The 20,454-nt window shown below is 51.8% G+C and overlaps 1 protein-coding gene across 3 annotated transcripts; it reads left to right on the top strand.

The window, feature by feature from the left end:
* The first annotated feature begins 7,461 nt into the window (after positions 1–7,461).
* Positions 7,462–18,212, top strand: SLAMF8 (SLAM family member 8). Of its 3 annotated transcripts, none has more exons than XM_030842072.2 (6): positions 7,462–7,599; positions 7,929–8,105; positions 10,931–11,257; positions 15,008–15,313; positions 15,395–15,499; positions 17,241–18,212. In XM_030842072.2, the coding sequence occupies exons 2-6, from the start codon at positions 8,066–8,068 to the stop codon at positions 17,303–17,305; spliced, it is 843 nt and encodes a 280-aa protein (XP_030697932.1). In that variant the 5' UTR covers positions 7,462–7,599; positions 7,929–8,065; the 3' UTR covers positions 17,306–18,212. The 3 variants fall into 3 exon arrangements, with proteins under 3 accessions (XP_030697932.1, XP_060153614.1, XP_069900185.1); XM_060297631.1 differs by lacking the exon at positions 17,241–18,212 and adding an exon at positions 16,188–17,185; XM_070044084.1 differs by lacking the exons at positions 7,462–7,599; positions 17,241–18,212 and adding an exon at positions 16,188–17,185 and having other exon boundaries at positions 7,923–9,309.
* Positions 18,213–20,454: the final 2,242 nt, after the last annotated feature.

Raw genomic sequence — 20,454 nt, 5'->3', positions numbered from 1 at the left:
TTGATGAGGGAGATGAGAGGGCGAGGAAAGGGTAGAGTTGCCGGGGCAGGGGGTGGGAAGGGAAGGGAGTCCCAGTCCAGTCCACAGCCAGAGTGCTCAGTGAAGGATTTATATGTTTGCTCCTGTGAGGCCCTGGCCCCAGCTTGCAGGCCTCTGCACTGGAATCATGGGGAGTGAGGTCCGAGTTAGCAACTCTGGTACCCTCCTCCCCTAGCAAGAAGTCTGCTTGTTCAGAGCACTCTTGGTCCCTCAGAGCTGCAAACATCTTGCATTTCCCCTTGAGCTTATTAGAAATGCAGATGCCCAGATCTGCTGAATCAGAATCTGCATTTCAATAAGATCTCCAGGCGATTTGCAAGTACATGAAAGTTTTTTTTTTTAATCATCTTTATTGGAGTATAATTGCTTTACAATGTTGTTAGTTTCTGCTGTATAACAAAGTGAATCAGCTATATGTATACATATATCCCCATATCCCCTCCCTCTTGCATCTCCCTCCCCCCCTCCCTATCCCACCCCTCTAAGTGGTCACAAACCATGAGCTGATCTCCCTGTGCTATGCGGCTGCTTCTCACTAGCTATCTATTACATGAAAGTTCTAAAAGCCTGGTCTACCTCCAAAATACAAACGTCATGGAAGTTAATCAGTCCACTTGTCTTCGGGAGCTTAATTACCTGTGGTTCTGCTCTGGGTAAAGACAGTGGATAAGGCAACCCATGCTAGCCTTTTTTCTCACTTGTCTTCTACTCCGTTTTCTCCCTTCCCTCCTCCCAACCCAACCCTTCGTCTTCCTCATCCTCCTGTCTCTGTCATCACCAGTCAAAATCCACAGTCAGAATACACCAGGGTCCCCTCCCCTTTGCCTCCTTGGTTCTGCCAGGATGACTGAGAGGCACACACCATCTAGAAGCACAGGGTCTTCACTGGTCAATCAGGAAGCACCCCCGACCCTAAGCCCCCGCCACGCCCTCTGTAAATGAGTCGCCCCCTTCTAAAAAGTGAAAACATCTCCAGTCGTCCCCACAGGCCACCTGCTTCCTGAGCTTTCATACCTCCCTCCTCCCTGCCCTACACCCAAGAACTCAACGCCTGGTCCATGGACTGGGGGCTGTCTGTGAATTGGATTTACCAGTCCAGGCAAGATAATAGAACAATCGCAAGCAAAAATTTAGGAAGTTTTATAGCAATCTGACAGAGTAATTTTATGTTTGTTTAATATAATCATAAAAATTAGGGCTCATATTTGGTACCTCTCTTTTAATTTTTAATATTTATTTTTGGTAATGTGTTTTTATTATAATTTACAAAGTATAGCTCCACAGTGGATTGGAAATAAAAAAGAAAAACAGGTCCTTCAACACAGGAAGGTGAGAAGTCCTATCTTACACACACACACACATACACACAACACTCTCACACACCACTGGCCTGGTCTCTCAGACACTTTGCTCTCTCCTCAGACCCTTAATTTATAAAAGAATGAGCTGGGATTTTCCAAAATGAACAATTACTAGGAAAATTAAAGGAAAAGAGAATCCCCAAAAGAACATAGAGAAAACAGAGTTTTCAGAGGAAACCCACACTCTTCAGCCCAGACTCTCTCTGGTTTGCCTGATATCAGCACACCCAGCCCCAAATCCCATCTCCAGTCCTCAGAGCAGGCAGCTACTTCTGTTCCTAGAGGATGCTGGCAGGCAGGAGAGGAAGGGCCACAGCCAAGGGAGGATGGGACCCTCACAGTTCTCCAGGGCCAGACCCTGCAGACACAGAAAAAGGATGCCACATTGCCCAGCCTGCCACTGTGCTGCTCCCCACAGGAATGCACACAAGCTGCCTCCACACTTGATCAAGGCTCTGAGCTATGAAACCTTATTTTTCTCTCCAAGTCAGAGCTAAATGCAGACACATATCCAGCAGAGGCGAGTTGGCTGTGCCTCATCTAGGGACCTGTGCTCTGTGGGGTCGTATCACTTACAGAGTAAGAAGAAAAGAAAGAAATTCTTAGCTGGGATGAGGATGGAGACGCAGCCTGGAGCTGCCCCCTTAAGGTAGAGAGTAAGAGGACAGCCAGCAGCCTCAAGGCTGCCCTCTGGTGGCTCTCTTGGGTAGTCAGGGACCTGAGCACCAGCCCGCACTGTGGTCTGATCCGTTCATCGGACAGCTTCTTTGTAAGATATCATTAGACACCCCATCTTTGCCTTGTATGTGGCTACACCATTTAGATACAAACAATAAAAATGGAGCATGGCCTTTTCCTGAACCAGGCAGGTTGCACATACTGGAATTTCTTTCAGTTCCAGGTTGTTATTTTTAATTTGGCTAGGAAATAGACCTCCTACCTTTTTATTTAAATAAGCATCCACTAAACAGCTCTGTGTCCTTCATCTTTGTATCACCTGTGATGACGGTGAGTACAGACAAGGTGCACAGCACGGGAAAGACCCAGGCTTTCCCATATCATATCTCCGTCTACACGGCCGGAAGGAGCTGCACCCAGCAGACCTGGAGCGTCACTAAGGCGGCTCACTCAGCACGCACCACTCTCTGTGAGTGAAGAGCCTATGTTGTACTCGTTTCCGGAATGCTCTCCCATGTGACGTACAGATGAATAGTGACTGTTCCTTTCATGGTCAGGAACGTGGTCACTGTCCTCATCTGCATGTGTTCCTGATCTCATGGGGCTTACACAGGCTAGGTGTTCAATAAACATTTGCTCGGTACATTAGTGTGCACAAGATGGGAATCCAACAAATGCTGGGCAAGTGAGTGAATGAAGAAATGAGTTTCCAGCCTCCGGCTCTCTACCTCAACACAACACAGTTGTGGCTTTGTTTCTTTTTTGTGCAGCCTTCCTTTGACTCTCTGGGAAGGTATGTCTTTGCCTCAAAAGCAGACCCTACCAAAGCCTCAGATGCCTCCCACCCAGTCTCCCACGAGCCATCTCATAGGCTCCTTCTTTTTCCCCTCTCCTCAGTTTCCCCCCTTGCAACTGTGAGCACCATGCCCCTGGTCCATCGAAGGTTCCATTCCCTCTAACTACTCCCAGCAGGGCCAAGATGAGGGTGAGGCAAGAGAAGTGCCCCGGGCACAGATACTGAAGAGGGAGTTATCTTCGGGGCTGTGCATACATGAGAGTGCCCTCTGGGGCAGGTAAAGTACTTCCATTTCACACATGCATGCACTGCCTCAAACCCAGTCTTCATCCACATGGCAGCGCCACTGCCCAAGCTGGCTGCCAAGGGAGGGGCGCACATGGGCTCCCCTGCCCAGGGCAGCCTTTGGGGCTGGCATGGTGTCGGCTGGCAGATGGTGCAGGCAGCTGGTCCACTCTATGGGAACTGCGCCGGTGAAGGTAGACACAAAGACAGGGCTCAGGTGGGGGCCTACCTGCTCCCTCAGCCCCATCCTGCACAGCCCCCTGGAAGTGGCACCCAGAGGCCCACCCACCCTCCAGCAACACTCTGCCCTCTTCCCTCACCCCTGCTTTCCAAAAGCCTGCTGAAGGCCCCTCCTTCCTGCCCGGCGCCGTTCCTCTGCCTCCTTCTCTGCCAGCTCCCTTCTCTCTCCAAACATCTCACCTTTTCTTTTCCCTTCTCCACTTCCCCCCATCCCAGGAGAAGCAAGGCCCCATTCTGCCCTCAGGCCAGTCCAAGGAACAAGGACGAGTGTGAGTGGACAGGGACAGGGCATCACTTGGACCACCCTTCACACCCCATCAAATTCCACCCAGCCCTGAATCTCTGCACCACGCTGCTCTCAGGGCTAAGGGTTGAGCTCAGATGCTGGTTTGGCCACATTTTACACCTGCTCCCCCACTACCCCCACCCCAGCCCACAGCACAGGTGGGCTAATGGCAGGTGCAGCCCACGCTGCCTGGCAGATGGCGCTACCACTGCACCTGCCTGGGCTGCGGCAGAGGCTCCCGGCTTCCGAGAAAGGCCCCAGGGAGGCTGAGCACAGCCCCGGCTGCCAGCTTCTCTCTTAATTAAAGAAGGTGGGGAGTGGCCCCTTTGAACTTACTAGCTAATTTACTCCATGCACTCCCCCTGTGGCTGGGTTATTAATGTGGTCTGAACCAGTAATTAGCACTGGAAGGGGGGGAACCTGCCACCGCAGACTTAACCCTTCCTATGCCTCCATCAGTCCATTCTTCTCCAGCTGTCGCAGGGCTGCTGGAAATTTTTCTTTTGGGGGAGGTGGGTGGGATACTTTCAGGTCCTCACCCAACCTCCCCCTTCCCACTTTCTCAGCCTCCCTGAAATTCCCCTAAAGGAAAAGGGCTGGGGTGGTGCATAGAAGATTGCAACTCATTCGCTGCTTGGATGGACCACTATGGACCACCCCTTCTGCTGAGAGGGAGTGTGACTGCCCACTGTCTCCTCCAAAGGAACTCAGCATCCGTATTGCCAGCATTCACACACCAGCCAGACTCCTGCATTCCACGGCCACCCCAGACCTGGCCTTGACATTTCAGAATCATTCAATCCACTTCAACACATGCTTGAAGGGTACCACCTCATGGAAATCCTGTCCTTGGCGATATACAGGGTGCGGAAATGAAGGGGGTCTGATCCCCGCCCTCAGGAACTGGGAGAAGAGAGTTGAAGCAGGGTGGCTAGCACCTCAACACTCTTTACCTGCATTTGCCCAGCTTTCCCTTCTTCCCTCTCTCTGGCCACTTAGTAACAATGGTTAATTTTTTTGAGAGCTGATTGTCAACTGAAATTAAAATGCACAACGTGAGTTTCCTTTTTATTTGGGGACTTACGGAGGACTAGAGCCCGGGAGACAGCCTCTCAGATAGCTCTGAGGAACTGCTCTGAAGAGGTAGAGGGGGAGGTCAGCATATACGTGATTTTGGAGAAAGAGTACGTGCAATTAAGCACACATTTTGGTAGAAGGTTACTGCTTGTCACGAGGCACAGCTATCTTAGTTAATGATTTTAGTGCTTTTATAAGTATGGGAAGATGCAAGAAATTGGCTTCATAAAATATCTGAGGGTCTGTTCTGCCTGTTTTCCCAGAGCACAGAATGGCTCATCTTGACTGTCACCCTGAATTCCTTTCAAGGTGTGTTGTAGGTCAGCAACTGCAGTAGCCAGTAACTTGTAGAACTGGATGGTGGGCCACATCCTTTATTTGACCTGACTATGCACCAGACCCTATTTTAAGTGGTTTCACCCTTACGGCACCACGAAAAGGTAGATACTGTTATTAATCCCCGTTTCGTGAATGAAGATGCTGAACACAGAGCAGCCACTTTGCTCAAGGTTTCACAGCCAAGACCTGAACCCAAGAAGCTTGACCCCAGAGCTTGAGTTCTTAAGTCCTACCCTCACCCTCATCTGTTTATATCCTAAGGCTCACCTCAAACACTACCCACTCCATGAGGCCCACCTGGCCTCCTAGCCCCCCAGCTGGTTCCCACCCATCCACCCTCGGGCTCCCATAGCATCCCATGCACGCAGCTGGCATTGCTCTGACCACACTGATTGTAATTACTGGGTTACATGTCTGTCTTCTCATCTAAACTGCAGACTCCTTGAGGGCAGAGGCTGTGCCTTTCATCTTTGTGTCCCCAGCACCTGACATGTAAGTAGATGCTCAATAAATAGCTGACACATGGATGATGGAATTGACAGTGGAGTCACAGATCAGTCCTCTCCCTTGGCCTCTGTGTCCCATAGGCGGGTGGTGTCCGAGTTCTGTCACAACTCCAGCTCTGCCCCTTTCTCTCTAGAGAGTTCTTTTCTACTCCAGTCAGGACAATCACAATAGTTGCTACCCAGACCTCCCTGCCTCTTTTTTCTCCCCCAATCAGCCCTGCACGCTGTCCTCCCACTAGCAAGTTAGCCCCAAATGGACAGCAGCCCCCTCCCTCCAAGCAGTGTTTCTCAGAGCCCTCCCTCCATTCACTAGCTCAGAATCACCTGGAGTGCAGTGTTTGTTAAAACTACAGGTTCCTGAGCCCCAGCCCAGCCCTACTGAACCAGAATCCCTGAGAATCCAAGTTTTCAGCACGGGTGAGAGTGGCTGGCCTCCAGAGTAAAAGCCTAAACTTAACTCAGTACTCAAGGACCCCATAATGTGACCCCCAGCGTCCCTTTCCATTTTACCCAAGACAGCCCTAAAGGATCCCTCCCTCTGCTCCTTCACTGTCTCTGGAGCCCACACGGGACCTCCCCACTGCCAAGCTTTCCCCTCATGCTCAGAGCCCACCCCCAACCTCTGGCCCTCCCTGTTTTCTAAGCCTATCCAAATCACGTCTATCTTCAAGATGCAGCTCAAATTCCACCTTTTAAGGAAGTGTCCCCTGCCCACATCCACAGAGACCTCTTCCCATGCCCTCTTGCAGCGTGGACTGTCTGTGCTGCTTTTTTTTTTTTTTTTAATAAATTTATTTATTTATTTTTGGCTGTGTTGGGTCTTTGTTTCTGTGCGAGGGCTTTCTCTAGTTGTGGCAAGCGGGGGCCACTCTTCATCGCGGTGCGCGGGCCTCTCACTATCGCGGCCTCTCTTGCTGCAGAGCACAGGCTCTGGACGTGCAGGCTCAGTAGTTGTGGCTCACGGGTCCAGCCGCTCCGCAGCATGTGGGATCTTCCCAGACCCAGGGCACGAACCTGTGTCCCCTGCATCGGCAGGCGGACTCTCAACCACTGCGCCACCAGGGAAGCCCTGTGCTGCTCTTTTGCACAGAGCCGTGTCTGTCTGTTGTGGGCCTTCCCTTCCCGGGCATATCTTGTTCCTACAATTTGGTGGTGAGTAACTGGAGGGCAGGAACCCTGTTCTGGAATCCTCCTGCCCACGTGCCACCACGTCTGCCTCGTTCCCAGCTGGGTCCAGAGCAGAGCATTCAGTTTGACCAACAGGTCAGAAGCTCTGCAGGACTAGATACCAAAGCCACGCTCAGGAAGCTCGGAGATTTTCCTTATCTTCTCGCAAAGCCTTCCCTGACTAAAGAAACCAAGTTACCGCCGCAAGTGAGAAGAGAAGCGGAGTTAGGATGGAGCGACTGGCAAAAGGGACCACGCTTGGAAGGCTGAAGCCCAGCTCATAGCTCTGCTTCTCTGTGACCTCCGAAAGGTGCTAACCTCACTCTGGTTTTCAACCTCCCCCATCTCTAACAGGGTGATAATCAGATCTTCTCAGAGGAGAGTTGTAGGGCTTCCAGGAAGCAAAATAGGCAGCAATCTCTAGAACTCACACCCCGGTTTAACAAATGTCCATTAAGCGTCCATGACACGCCCAGCACCGAGGGGTGCACAGAAATGAATATGAGACCTCGGCAACAAGCAGTCTGTGGAGATGAGAAAACTGTTGCGAAACAGCGTGCTAAGAGTTATGACAGGAACGGGCAGGCCCTGGGCACCCAGAAAGGAAGCTTCCTCAGGCTGCCTGTGGTCAGGAAGCCTGGAACGGGAGTCCAGCCAGCTGCATAGCCTGCATAGCCAGGCCACATCCAGAAGGATGAACTGAACAAGTACAACGCGCGGAAGTGTGGAGTTGGCAGTTCTGAGAAGAGGCAGTCCTGGCTTGGCGTGGCTGGAGAGCGGAATGGACGTGGGACGGCAGGCTGGAGTTGGACTTAGGAGAACCTTGTACGTTAGCCAAGAGTTTAGTCTTTATCCTGAGGGCGGTGGGAGGCTGCGGGAGAATTTTAAGCAGAGAGGTGATGATGGGAATCGCAGTTAAGAGGGTTCTCTGCGGTGACAACAGGAAAGGCAGGGGGCAGCCGGGCAGAGTGGGATGCGGGGATGCCTGGCGGGAGTCAGCGAGGAGGATGTGGGCTTGTGCGGGGGGGACTTGCCGTCTGCATTGGCCAACCATAGGCATTTGAAAGAGGCTGACTTACAAGAATCAGCTCCTGAAAGAGCCCAGCTGGACCCGAGGCCAACTTCCACTTTCCTCTGGATATTTTCACTTTCAGGGCGTCCTGTTCTGAGTCAACATTCCTCCTTCTAACCATGGGACTTTCCAGAAGGACCACAGCTCCTTCCATGCATCCACTTGACCTGGGATGTCCTGGATTTGGCTGTCGAGCGACTTTGCCTGCCTCTCCAGAGTATGGCCGTGTGGTCCCTGTGGAGTCTGCTTCTCTGGGAAGGTAAGTGGGGCAGGTGGGTGGCCTGGCCTCAGAGAGCTGAAGTCCCTTCCCCAGACATCCGGGCAGGATCCTCTCCCCAACCCGAGTGAGAACCCAGGAGCTGTGGAGGGGCAGGGAAGACTGAAGCAAGTTCTTGGGCGACCTTAAACGCTAGGCAGAGGCAAAGAGATGCAGGATCCTGGGTAGAAGGATGGCAGCACAAGGAACCTCCATGTCCCTGAGACACAAGCTGTTTTGTGGCCCAGGGAGGTTAAAACTGAGGCTGGTGGTACCATTGTTGTTTTTTTTTTGTTTTTTTTTTTTGTTTGTTTTTGCGGTACGCGGGCCTCTCACTGTTGTGGCTTCTCCCGTTGCGGAGCACAGGCTCCGGACGCGCAGGCTCAGCTGCCATGGCCCACGGGCGCAGTTGCTCCGCGGCACGTGGGATCCTCCCGGACTGGGGCACGAACCCGCGCCCCCTGCACTGGCAGGCGGACTCCCAACCACTGCGCCACCAGGGAAGCCCCCCATTGGTTTTGAAAGAGATGGTCGTGAGAATGTGAGGGTCTGGCAGTGTTAACGCATGCAAATTCTAAATGTGGTCTGGGGAGAGCAGGGGAGGGCAGGGCCCTTACAATCTGAGGATGTCTTTCCAACAGCCTGTGGGAGAGCTGAGACTCCTCCCTGCAGGTCTGTGGAAGTGGACATTCAGGAGGGATGAGAGACAAAAGCAAGTTAATATATTGCCTGTGGACTTGGGGTGGTCGATAGCGGTGTGATGTCAGAAGAGACAAATCAGGTCTCTTCAACACTGGGCGACACCACCGCCCCCCATCCTGTCCGATGCCTGACTTCCCTCCCTTGGTTAACAAGTGGTCAGTATGACAAGGGCCAGCGCTGCTAGGCCAGGGGATGGGAGCCATGGGGTGTGGCAAGTACTCAGACACTTTTGTTTGTGTCGGAAGCTCACAGGGACTTCAAGATGATTTTGTCTGATGTCCCCACCTGAGTTCCTGGCTCCAAAAGTCTGCAGATTTCAACATTTCTAAACATGTGAAGGAAATCCTGCCAAAAAGAGGGAATCTGTTTGGTTCACAAATCTTTCAAACCCGTGGACATGGGAAGCAAAAAGAATTTTTCTGAGTGGTAAAAGAGATGAGTACCACTGGTTGAATGCACGCCCCTGCTTTACGAATGGGACAACGGAAGCCTTTAGAGGGAAGAGGTATGCTGAAGATTGCACAGCTTGTTAGTGGCAGAGCCAGGGCAGGATAGAGCAGGAGTCTGGATTGACATCCAGTGCTATGCTCTCTTTATGTGACGTCTCCACTGTGCCTTAACCCTGAAGCCATCCCCAGTTAGGACTGAGACGACTGGGGCTGGCAGGGCAGTGAGACGGACAGGAGACTGGAGCTACCAGCGTCTGGCTGAGTGATCATCCAGAACACGGCTCCCTAACTAAACTCCCAGCACTTGGGTGTGTTCTCCATCTGCTTTTATTCTGCTCTGAACCCTCGCGCCCACCACTGTGCTGGGTACGAGGGAAGTCCTCAGCCAATTTCGTCATGCATTCAGTATATCTTCCGAGCTTCTCCTACATCCCACTCCTAAACTGTGTTGGGCACAGGAAGTACAAACATGAGAAGAGGAACTCACAGTCTCATGGGACTCATAAACAAGTGGTCACAATAGAGGGATAGGAGCGTTAGTAGTGGTGATCCCAGCCCGCTGTGGGAACACAGAGTTTGTAACCTGCAGTGACAGATGGCAGAGGCCAGGGGAGGCAGTAATGCTTCAAGGAGGAGCAGAAATCAGTCAGCAGAGGAGTCAGAGGGGCACTTCAAGCAGAAGTGTCACCCACACAAGTCACACTGACTATGTTCCCAGCAAAACAGCCTCTTGACATCTCACCCCCATTCTGTTTCTCCTCCTGTTCTGGATCACAGAGAATGGCATCCAGTGGGTCCCAAGGACCTTGGAGCCATCCTTGACTCCTGGCTCCCTCACTCCCCAGATCTAATCTGTTACCAGACCCCACAGACTACGCACAAGAATCTCTCCATTCCTCCCACTTCTGCCTGTCTCATCTGCTCACTTCCTCAGTACAAGTTTCCATAGTACCTCCAGTACCAGTACAACCCCACTCTCCTTGGGATTAATAGACGCAGCCTAGGTCTTGCCCCACCTCCCGTGCAGCCTGCACACCTCTGCTGGAGCCGTCTTTCTAACCATGGATCTAATCACGTCACTCTCTTACTTAAAGACTATCCAAGGCCCCCCCATCGCTCTAAGGATAAAGGCCAAACTCCAAAGTTGCTTTTAGGGCCCTGCAGGATCGGGCTCCCACAGACTCTGCAGTGCTATTTCTTACTCCCTCTGCAGAGAACTACTTTCAGTTCCCCACAGTGCACCGAGCTCTCTCACCGTCCGGGCCTTTGTGTGTGCTGCCCACTTCGTCTCTAACACTTCCCCATCCCCACTCCAGGCCGCCCTCTGCGTGACCTGGCTGATTCCCATTTCTCTTTCCGGTCTCAGCTTAACCTTTTCTTCTCTGAGTCCCTCAAGGCCTGGCAAGGTCACCCTATCAGCCTACCTGTGTTCTCCCGGGGCACCCATTTTTGCCACCATGGTAAATTGCTGTCTTAAGAGTCTGAGCTCCATGAGCACAGGGACTGGATTCCCTTCCTCACTGTTTTATTCCCAGTCCCTGGCGCAGTGCGCTCTCAGCTTGGGTGGAGGGAGTGTGGAGAGAAGGGCCCTCACTTGCTCCGCAGCAGCTCAGCTGCACGCAGGAGAGAGATGAGGACGTTTGGGGCAGGCAGAGTGATGGGGTTCTGTCCTTTCAGCACTACTTCCCTTCATTGTAACCGGTGCCCAAGTTCAGGGCCAGGTGGGGGGCTCCGCGCTGCTGGTGGCAGAGCGCCCTCCCGGCTTCCAAATCCGAGAGGCCATCTGGAGATCCCTCTGGCCTTCAGAGGAGCTCCTGGCCACGTTCTTCCGGGGGTCTCTGGAGACGCTGTACCACTCCCGCTTCCTGGGCCGAGCCCAGCTGCACAGCAACCTCAGCTTGGAGCTGCGGCCACTGAAGTCTGGAGACAGCGGCAACTTCTCCGTGCTGCTGGTGGACAAGGAAGGTCGAGCCTGGACCCAGACCCTGCAGCTCAAGGTGTATGGTGAGTGCACCTGACTCAGGCTCTCTGCCCCACCTCCTCCCACAAAGCTCCGGAAAGGCATCCAGGGTCCTGGAAACTGGGGAGAACTGGGGTCTAGAAACCTCTGGCCTCTGACCTCATGGCTGATTCAGGGAACAGCTGCTTCCCCACAGGCACAGGTAAGAAAACTCCTCGGGTTCTCACAGGTGAGCTTCTGGCTGGGGCAGCCAGGCTTTTCCGCCCTATTGTCCTGGTCTGAACTCTAGCTTGGTCTTTTCTTATCTCAGTGGCCTTGGACACAATACTTACTCCCTGACATTGACCTTTCTCACTTGTAAAACCAGTATAGTAATATTACCATGAAAATCCCAATAAACGTAAAATCAGTGGCATTTGAGAAAGCATCTGGGATAGAGGCTGGCCTAGGCATCATCAATTCTAAGATAACAGGTTATAAGACGTGCCATTATTTTATGCACCACCAAAAAGAAAAATAAGGATACACAATGTTTTTAATTTAAAAATTCATTTTAACTAAAGTATAGATTTTTTTTTTTTTTTTTTTTTTTTTTTTGCGGTACGCGGGCCTCTCACTGTTGTGGCCTCTCCCGTTGCGGAACACAGGCTCCAGACGCGCAGGCTCAGCGGCCACGCCCCACGGGCCCAGCCGCTCCGCGGCACGTGGGATCCTCCCTGACCGGGGCACGAACCTGCATCCCCCGCATCAGCAGGCGGACTCCCAACCACTGCGCCACCAGGGAAGCCCCCTAAAGTATAGAATTTTTATGTCATATTTCTTAAAAGAGCTCTTTTAGATGTATTGAGAGATTTTAAATTTACATCATTCATGGGTATTCTCTGTTATTTGTTATTGCAAAATAAACCATCCCCAAACTTACTGGTTAAAAACAACAAATATTTTTGTTTCTCACAAGTCTGACTTGGCAGGGCTCAGCTGAGGTGATCCTCTGCTCTGCGTAGGTGTGTTAGGGTCATTCATAGAGCTGCTCTCAGCACCTCAGCTGCGGTGACTGAATTCACTGGAGGCTGGATGGGTCTTTCTTTCCAGCAACTTCACCTCCACCTCTGTCACAACCAGTACCTCCACAACCACCACCACCATGCCCTCCATCACCTGCACCACCATCACCACCTCCACCTCCACCACCCCCACCATCACCTGCACCACCATCACCACCTCCACCTCCACCACCCCCACCATCACCTGCACCACCATCACCACCTCCACCTCCACCACCCCCACCATCACCTGCACCACCATCACCACCTCCACCTCCACCACCCCCACCATCACCTGCACCACCATCACCACCTCCACCTCCACCACCCCCACCATCACCTGCACCACCATCACCACCTCCACCTCCACCACCCCCACCATCACCTGCACCACCATCACCACCTCCACCTCCACCACCCCCACCATCACCTGCACCACCATCACCACCTCCACCTCCACCACCCCCACCATCACCTGCACCACCATCACCACCTCCACCTCCACCACCCCCACCATCACCTGCACCACCATCACCACCTCCACCTCCACCACCCCCACCATCACCTGCACCACCATCACCACCTCCACCTCCACCACCCCCACCATCACCTGCACCACCATCGCCACCTCCACCTCCACCACCTCCACCATCACCTGCACCACCATCACCACCTCCACCTCCACCACCCCCACCATCACCTGCACCACCATCACCACCTCCACCTCCACCACCCCCACCATCACCTGCACCACCATCACCACCTCCACCTCCACCACCCCCACCATCACCTGCACCACCATCACCACCTCCACCTCCACCACCCCCACCATCACCTGCACCACCATCACCACCTCCACCTCCACCACCCCCACCATCACCTGCACCACCATCGCCACCTCCACCTCCACCACCTCCACCATCACCTGCACCACCATCACCACCTACACTTCTACCACTGCCACCGTATTTCTGCTGGTAAAGATAAAATGGCCTTTGAGCTCCTATTCATGTATCTAGTGGCTTGGAAAAGATACGTCAGTGACCCCTATTTCAGTAAAACCTCAGAAATTGAGATCGAATAAGGGGAGGAAAAGGTCCAAATTTAAGAATGGAGAGTAGAGGTGATAGCTGGGCAGAGCGAAACACTGAGGGAGAGAAAGGCAGTAGCAAACTGGAAAGAGAGAGACCCTCCCACACCTAGAGGAAGATCACTGGCTCATCACTTAGGTGAGCCACACGGGCTGCCAGTGTACAATTAAATGTGCGTCCTATTCGATGCACACGACCCTGATCCATGTTGCACCGTGTTGGCAAGCAGAGTGCTGGCTGGAATTCAGCACCCCGCCCTCACCTGTTACCCCCTGAGCCCAGCGCCCTTGCACAGTGAACAGCCTTCACAGCCATCCAGGCAGCCAGGGAGGCTCTCCCCCGTTCTGGGTCTCAGCTGCCACATATGTGAAATGAGGACGTTGAATGGGATAATACAGGCAGCACCCACACCACTAAGCTCTAAAATGCCTTGTTCTCAGCATCTGAATTACAGATTTTAAGGAAATTGCTGTTTTATTGCTTCCAAATACGTAGCGTGATTAGAACTAATTGCACAAAGCTGCCAGGCAGCCGTCCTTAGGAGCTCTGCTTTGACAATAGATAAGAATGATTTGAATTAGCAGATCAGTTACTAGAAATGTCAATGGGTGTTTCCACTGTGCCTGATCGTGTTTGGAAGCAGCTTGTCCTCTGAAGTGGTGTAAATATCTCCCTCCCCTGTAATCTTTGTTTATACTATTAGGGCGCCCAGCAAATCTTTTCTTTTTTCATATCACAAATCCCACCAGATCGAGCTGGCATTCATGAGGTTTGACTCAGCTTAACTTTGGAATGCTCTCAGAGACTGAGCCCTCCCACTGTTGCCAGAATGCTCTCCCGCCGGCCCCCTTCACCATGAGACTCGTGATCTACTCATCAACCGATGTAGGAAGGGGCAGCCATGGCCTGGGATGCCAGGACACCAATTTGTCCAATGGCCCAGGTAGCTGAGCACCTTGAGAGCAAGGGTTATGGAGACAAAAAGGTAGAGCCCCTACCCCCTGGCCCGCTCCTTCACAGAATTTTGCATCCTTGTGTTAATTTTCTTAGTTATTCATAATCACTTGTTAGTACGTCTCCTTCACCAAACTCCAAAATCTCCAAAAGTCCAGGAATGTGTTTGTTGTTTTTGTGCCTACCTTAACAAACGCTTATTGTCTCTCTGACTGATGTATCATGTATCGGGGAAATTTGATGACAAGGGATACAGAGAGTTCTCAGAGGGCTCAGAGCCGTACCTGGAATATCAGAGAAGGCTTCATAATCAGAGCAGTAAGGAGTGTGTCCAAGCTGGGCCTTGGAGGATGAGTAGGAGTTTTCTAGGAGGGTGAGACGAGAAAAGCATATGTGTACAGCTGAGCCACATGAAAGATATGAAGCATGACACGTTTGGGAGAACAGGAAATTAATTAAGATGGGTGGAGAGGGTCAGCAGGAGGTACAGCTGGAGAGGTTGACATCAACCATTTAATGAAGGATTTTGAATACCAGACTTAGAAATTCAGCTTCTGTCCTGTGGGCAATGGGAGACTGATGAGGCTTTAGAGCCAGAGTGGCCTAGTCAGAGGTGGCACCTAGCCCTGTATGGATCCCAGAGCTGGAGCTATGGGCCCCGCTCAGCATCCCTAAAACCCACACTGGTTCTGCTGTCCTTGCTCAGGTGCAGTGCCCAGGCCCGTGGTGCAAGTGTTCACTGCTGTATCAGGGGATGCTCAGCCCCCCAAGACCTGCCAAGTGTTCCTGTCCTGTTGGGCTCCCAACATCAGCGACATAACCTATAGCTGGCGACGGGAGGGAACCATTGACCTTGATATCAAGCCAGGCGGCCTCTTCATGGACGGACAGGTGCTGAGTGTGTCACTGGGACCAGGTGACAAAGGTGTGGCCTATTCCTGCATTGTCTCAAACCCTGTCAGCTGGGACTTGGCCACAGTCACCCCCTGGGAGAGCTGCCATCACCAGGCAGGTATGCCGAGGGCTGGGGATCAGTGGTTGAGGGATTGTGAAGCCTCCAGTCCACCTGTGACCCTGCCCCCTCCATGTCCAGCTCCAGGGATGGCCTCCTACAAAGATGTGCTACTGGTGGTGGTGCCTGTCTTGCTGCTTGTGATCCTGGCTGGTCTCTCTGCCTGGCACTGGGGCCCCTGCTCAGGTAGGAGTCCTGCAGGGGCTAGGGGTGGCTGGAGGAGGTAGGTCTTCTGGGAAGGAGGGCCAAGTTTGGACGGCCTCCTATTTAGGCTTCCCTCTCCCGTGTCATCTCTTGGCCCTCTCCATCTAATATTCTGGTCTCCAGTCAGACTGAACTACCTGAAGTTCCTTTAGCAGTTTTCAAATGAGCTACTCTCTTGCATGCCTCTGCAGGCATTTGCACATTCTACTCTTTCTGTCTGGAACACATTTTCCATAACTTCCACCCAACTCGCCTTCTTCATTTGGCTGTCACCTCCACCATCTTCAAGGTGTGCCCCCTGCAGGAAGCCTTCCCGACCTTCTCTCCCACACCCAGGCTGGGTTTGTGTCCTGCCTTGACTCTCCAGTGCTCATCTCAGTCACAGCACTTACTGCCCTCACTCTCCCACGGAGTTCTCAGGTCTTGAAAGATAAAGGCTGAGTCACCACCCCCTGACATCTAGCAAGGGTTCCTGGAATATAGCTGGTATCAATAAAGGTGTGTTGAGTGAAAATCTAGATGAATCCCAACTCCCTCTTGCCAATCATCCTAGGAAAGGCTTCCTGAGAGAAGCACCTCTCTGGCCAGGGACTGATAGGGCCTCCTTCCCCCAGGAGAAGAGGGAAGGGGACACTCAGAGGTTAAGCTGGGTTCTGTGCTCTCCATCCAGCTCCTGAAAGAACTACCCCAGCTGACCTGGGCTTCGTGGACATGTCCATCCTAGGCTGTCTGGCTGGTCCCAGGATGGAGAAAGTGGGTCAGCAAGGAGAAGGAGGCATAAGACTTCAGTGGATGTGTCCTAAAAGGCAAGAGTCTTGGCGCAGCCACTGAGCATGCAGCTGGGCTGGCTGGCTGGCTCCTGTATGTTCTTTCCACAGGCAAGGGAGGGAAGAGGGAGCAGCAGGGGTCACACTCCACCTAGGGCCCTGTCTGCTCCTGAGAGGGTCTGACCTGGCCCTTTGCCTCAGACAGCCCCCAGGATTTGTGGTAAGAAGGTGGAAGCCAGGAAGCAAGCAGCTTTTTGTTTTAACAGCTTTATTGGACTATACTGCACATACCGTGTAATTCATGCATTTCAAGTGTAAGACTCAATGGCTTTTATTACAGTCACAGAGTTGTTCATCCCTCGCCACACTCAATTTGAGAACATCCTCTTTACCCCTAAAGGAAATTCCCAAGCCCCTTAGCCATCACTCCCTAGTGCCCCTTTCCCTTCCAGCCCCAGGCAACCACTAATCTCCTTTCTGTCCCTAGACTGTCTCTTCTGGACAGTCTATCCTGTAAATGGAGTCATGCACTGTGTGATCCTTTGTGACTGACTTCTTTCACTTCGCCTAATGTTTTCAAGGCTCAGAAAAGAGCAGCTTTGGACACTGAGAAGGGTAGAGAGAATCCAACTACCGGGGATAGTGGAAAGGCTCTACCCAGGGCATCTGGAGGCTGACCCTTGGCTCTGACACGTGGCTTCTGCCTAGTCATTTAACTGGGTCCATCCCAGCTCTAAGTTTCTATACCTTCTACAGCTAAATGCGTGCCTTAATTGCAGAGAAAGTCTAGACATTAGGAAGAACTTCCTGTCCTTGAAGCATCTCCTTTTCCAGGGTCTTGGAAAACCAGGAGAGCTATTCCTTGCCTGAGGTGATCTTGAACTAGGACCATCAGGATTCAGAGGCCTTAGGTACAAACTTTGGAGGGGTAACCTTCGTTCTGATCTCCTTGCCAGGGACAAAGAAGAAGGATGTCGGTGCTGGTGAAGTGGCTCCAGAGACAGAGAACCCCCTCGTTTAGGGTCTACCGTGAGCAATGCCTGGATCATGAGGAAACCCACTGCCTAGCCACATGATGCTCTGGGATGTAGCTGGTACCTGGAAACCACCATGGACCTCGTACCTCCTGTGAGATTCCTGTACCACCGCTCAGGAGCAGCCTGGGCAGCCATCACACTGGGAGGACAGAAAACACTGGCACAACCTTCCACACCTTCCCCCTTCCCTCTCCCCTGGTTGCATGTCCTGGCTGTGCTCTGGGAAACATGGGCCCAGCAGGACATCCCCTCAAGGACACTGGAAGTTCTCCAGGATCCATAGATTGATTGTCCAGGGCACTCACTCCTCCACCACTGTTCATGAAGTATTGTTATGGATTGAATTTGTCCCCTTTAAATTCACATGTTGAAATCCTAACCCCCAATATCTCAGGATATGACTGTGTTTGGAGATAGGGTCTTCAAAGAGATAATTAAGGTTAAATGAGGTCATTGAGATGGCCCTAATCCGATATGACTGGTGTCCTTATAAGAAGAGGGAGAGACACCAGGAATGCACACACAGAGAGAAAAAGCCATGGAAGGACACAGAGAGAAGGAAGCCCTCTGCAAGCCAAGGAGAGGCCTTGGAAGAAACCAAACCTGCTAACATCTTGGTCTTGGACTTCTAGTCTCCAAGACTGAGAAAATAAATTTCTGTCGTTTAAGCCACCCATTCTATCGTATCTTGTTATGGCAGCCCTAGCAGACTAACACAACTATTAACCAACCAGCATCAAAGGATCACTTCCAGCCTGGGTCCTGGCCTCTAAAAGACATTGGACAATCACCCACTTTCAGTCCTAACCCCAGCCCCTGTCATTTGAGACCCTGATGTTTCCCACAACCAAGGAATTATAAGAAAAGGTCTAGAACCTGATGAAGAAGAGACATGGGGGTCAAGGGTTTCTCTTTCCGGCTTGAAGGACTTGCAAGTTCATGGTCCTCAAAGGTAATTTACAGCTCTAGACAATCAAGGGATGGTTGATATCTCATGGTTGGGATGGGTGCCATTTTGCTGGTAACATCTTTTTAATTGACATCTTCACCCTCAGCACTGACCATCATACCTCCCACAGGAGCTGGAGTTGGGTTTGAGATTCTCTCCTCACTGTCTAGCACAGTGACCAGAAAAAGAGAGATTAAATTCCTCAGCCAACAGGAAGTTCTTGCACAACTTCAAGAAGATCAGCTCAGCTCAGGATGAGAGTCTCTGCCTGAGACTGAGAGAGGGAGGAGCCAGGAAAAGTTAAACAGAAGGGAAATTATGGAGGGAAAGGAGCTGAGGCATCCTAATATCTGCCACACTCATTTTCAGATGCAAGTGCAGAAGATCCACCCAAGTTCAAGGGACCCACCACTCAATGGGAAGATGTTCAAGGTCACTTTGAAAGGAGCGCATGTGGGATGGAAGGTATTATTATTGTGGCCATCTCTGCAAAACACAATCTGTCACTGAGCGATTTTGTCTTAAAAAGCTCTGGAATATTGCCACTGGAAAAAATAATTGATGAGCTAAACTTACACTTAAGAATTAGTAGATGATATGGTCCAGCATTACTCCCTCCCAAGTGTAACCGGATTTTTTTCTGGGACCTCACTCAAGTCTTGATGATAGAGGAAGGAGGCATTGAAGCAACAGGGGTAGGTTTTGAAGTATTTTCCTAGGACGGCTTCAATCCCTCCACCCAGGATGTCAGCCCTGTGCAAGGGGCTTCCCTCTTCTCCCCAGTTCCTGGGCAGTCACTTCACCTTGGACAAATGGTCAGCTCAGCTGGCCTCCAGATTCATATGGCCACTCCTGCACACGACTAGTCCTGGAATTTCCCTGCCTGCTGGCTCTGCTCAGAGGTCCCCTGATGGCCACCTGACTTCATCTAGTCCTTATGCCTCCCCTGCATCCACTTCTCTCCCATCACCTTCTTCCAAGTCCACCTGAACAGTGCACATGGCCACAGTAGCTAATGCTGCCGCCACCTGTCATCAGAGTCATTCCCCAGGCCTGGTCAATGAACCAGGCAAAACTGGCCTTAGTCTTTAAAACTGATGTGAAAGAGAAAGCCCAGGGTCTAGCAAATGAGCCATGGTGGTTGAATGAGGGAAACACACACACACACACCACTCCCCTTCTCTCTTCCCTTCATCTCCAGGGCCCGGCCTCAGATCAGAGCAGTTCTGGATGGGATGGGACCCACAGTTCTCCTTCACGCGGTAACCCTTGGTGACGTCATGTAGACGGTGGTTTTGTTGTGTGGTATGCCAGGGCCTTTTGAACGTATTCACGCTGCTCAAATCAACTGAGGTTCCCATCCCCAATGACTCATTTGTCCACTAGTGGAATAATTAACCACCACAGTGTTCGTGTTGAAAAGCATTGGGATTGATGCTTTAAAAGTCACCCAGGAACAAATACTGATCGAGTGTGCGGCATGCACTGGGTACACTTCAGGGCACTGGGGACTCAGTAGTGAGTAAAGCAATGTCCTTCCTTCATGGAGTTTATATTCTAGATAATATAAGTAAGCAAGTAAGCACATGTCACATGTGGATAAGTTCTATTAAGAAAGCTAAGGTGGAGTAAATGGCAAGAGAATGGTGTGTTGGGGAGAAGGGGTCTGTCTTAGATAAGGGGATCAGAGGACACCTCCTCCTGATGAGGTGACATGCGAACAGAAGCCTAGGGCAGTGGAGTGAGCCATGCAGTGGCTGGGCAAAGAGCGTTCCAGAGAGCAGAGGATGCAAAGGCCCTGAGGGAGAGCATAGTTGGGGTTTATGAAGAAGAGAGCGGAGACCAGGGCAACTGGGCCAAAACAAAGGGGGTGGGGAAGGAAAGGGGAGGACCATAGTGATGGTCTGGGGCCACAGCACTTGGGACCTTGTGATCTGCAGAACACCCCGTTCCTGGGGTTAGGGAAGCCAGGAGCGACCCCTTCTGTTTGAGTGTCAGATTCCTCCCATAATGACCTTGGCACCATTAACTCCAGTGGGCTCATGGTCAGACCAGAATCCACTCCAAATCTGTGTTTGCTTTTCCTTGTTTTCATTATATCTCCTTTGAGCAAGAGCCTTTGTACCTGTCCTCTGTAAATACAAGAGCTGCTCGAGCAAAGGAGTCATGTGCCACGATGTCAGA

Source organism: Globicephala melas, chromosome 1 (genome assembly GCF_963455315.2).
Source record: "Globicephala melas chromosome 1, mGloMel1.2, whole genome shotgun sequence".
In the NCBI taxonomy this organism is placed as follows: domain Eukaryota; kingdom Metazoa; phylum Chordata; class Mammalia; order Artiodactyla; family Delphinidae; genus Globicephala; species Globicephala melas.
Note: the sequence above shows the minus strand (reverse complement) of the source record. Positions and strands in the feature narration are given on the sequence as shown.

Bases quoted from the DNA above. Each gene is read 5' to 3' on its own strand.
- SLAMF8 (XM_070044084.1), top strand. From the start codon at position 9,258: ATGCACGCCCCTGCTTTACGAATGGGACAACGGAAGCCTTTAGAGGGA. The intron at 9,310-10,930 runs GTATGCTGAAGA...CTGTCCTTTCAG, and splicing joins GAAGCCTTTAGAGGGAAGAG to CACTACTTCCCTTCATTGTA. The intron at 11,258-15,007 runs GTGAGTGCACCT...GTCCTTGCTCAG, and splicing joins CCTGCAGCTCAAGGTGTATG to GTGCAGTGCCCAGGCCCGTG.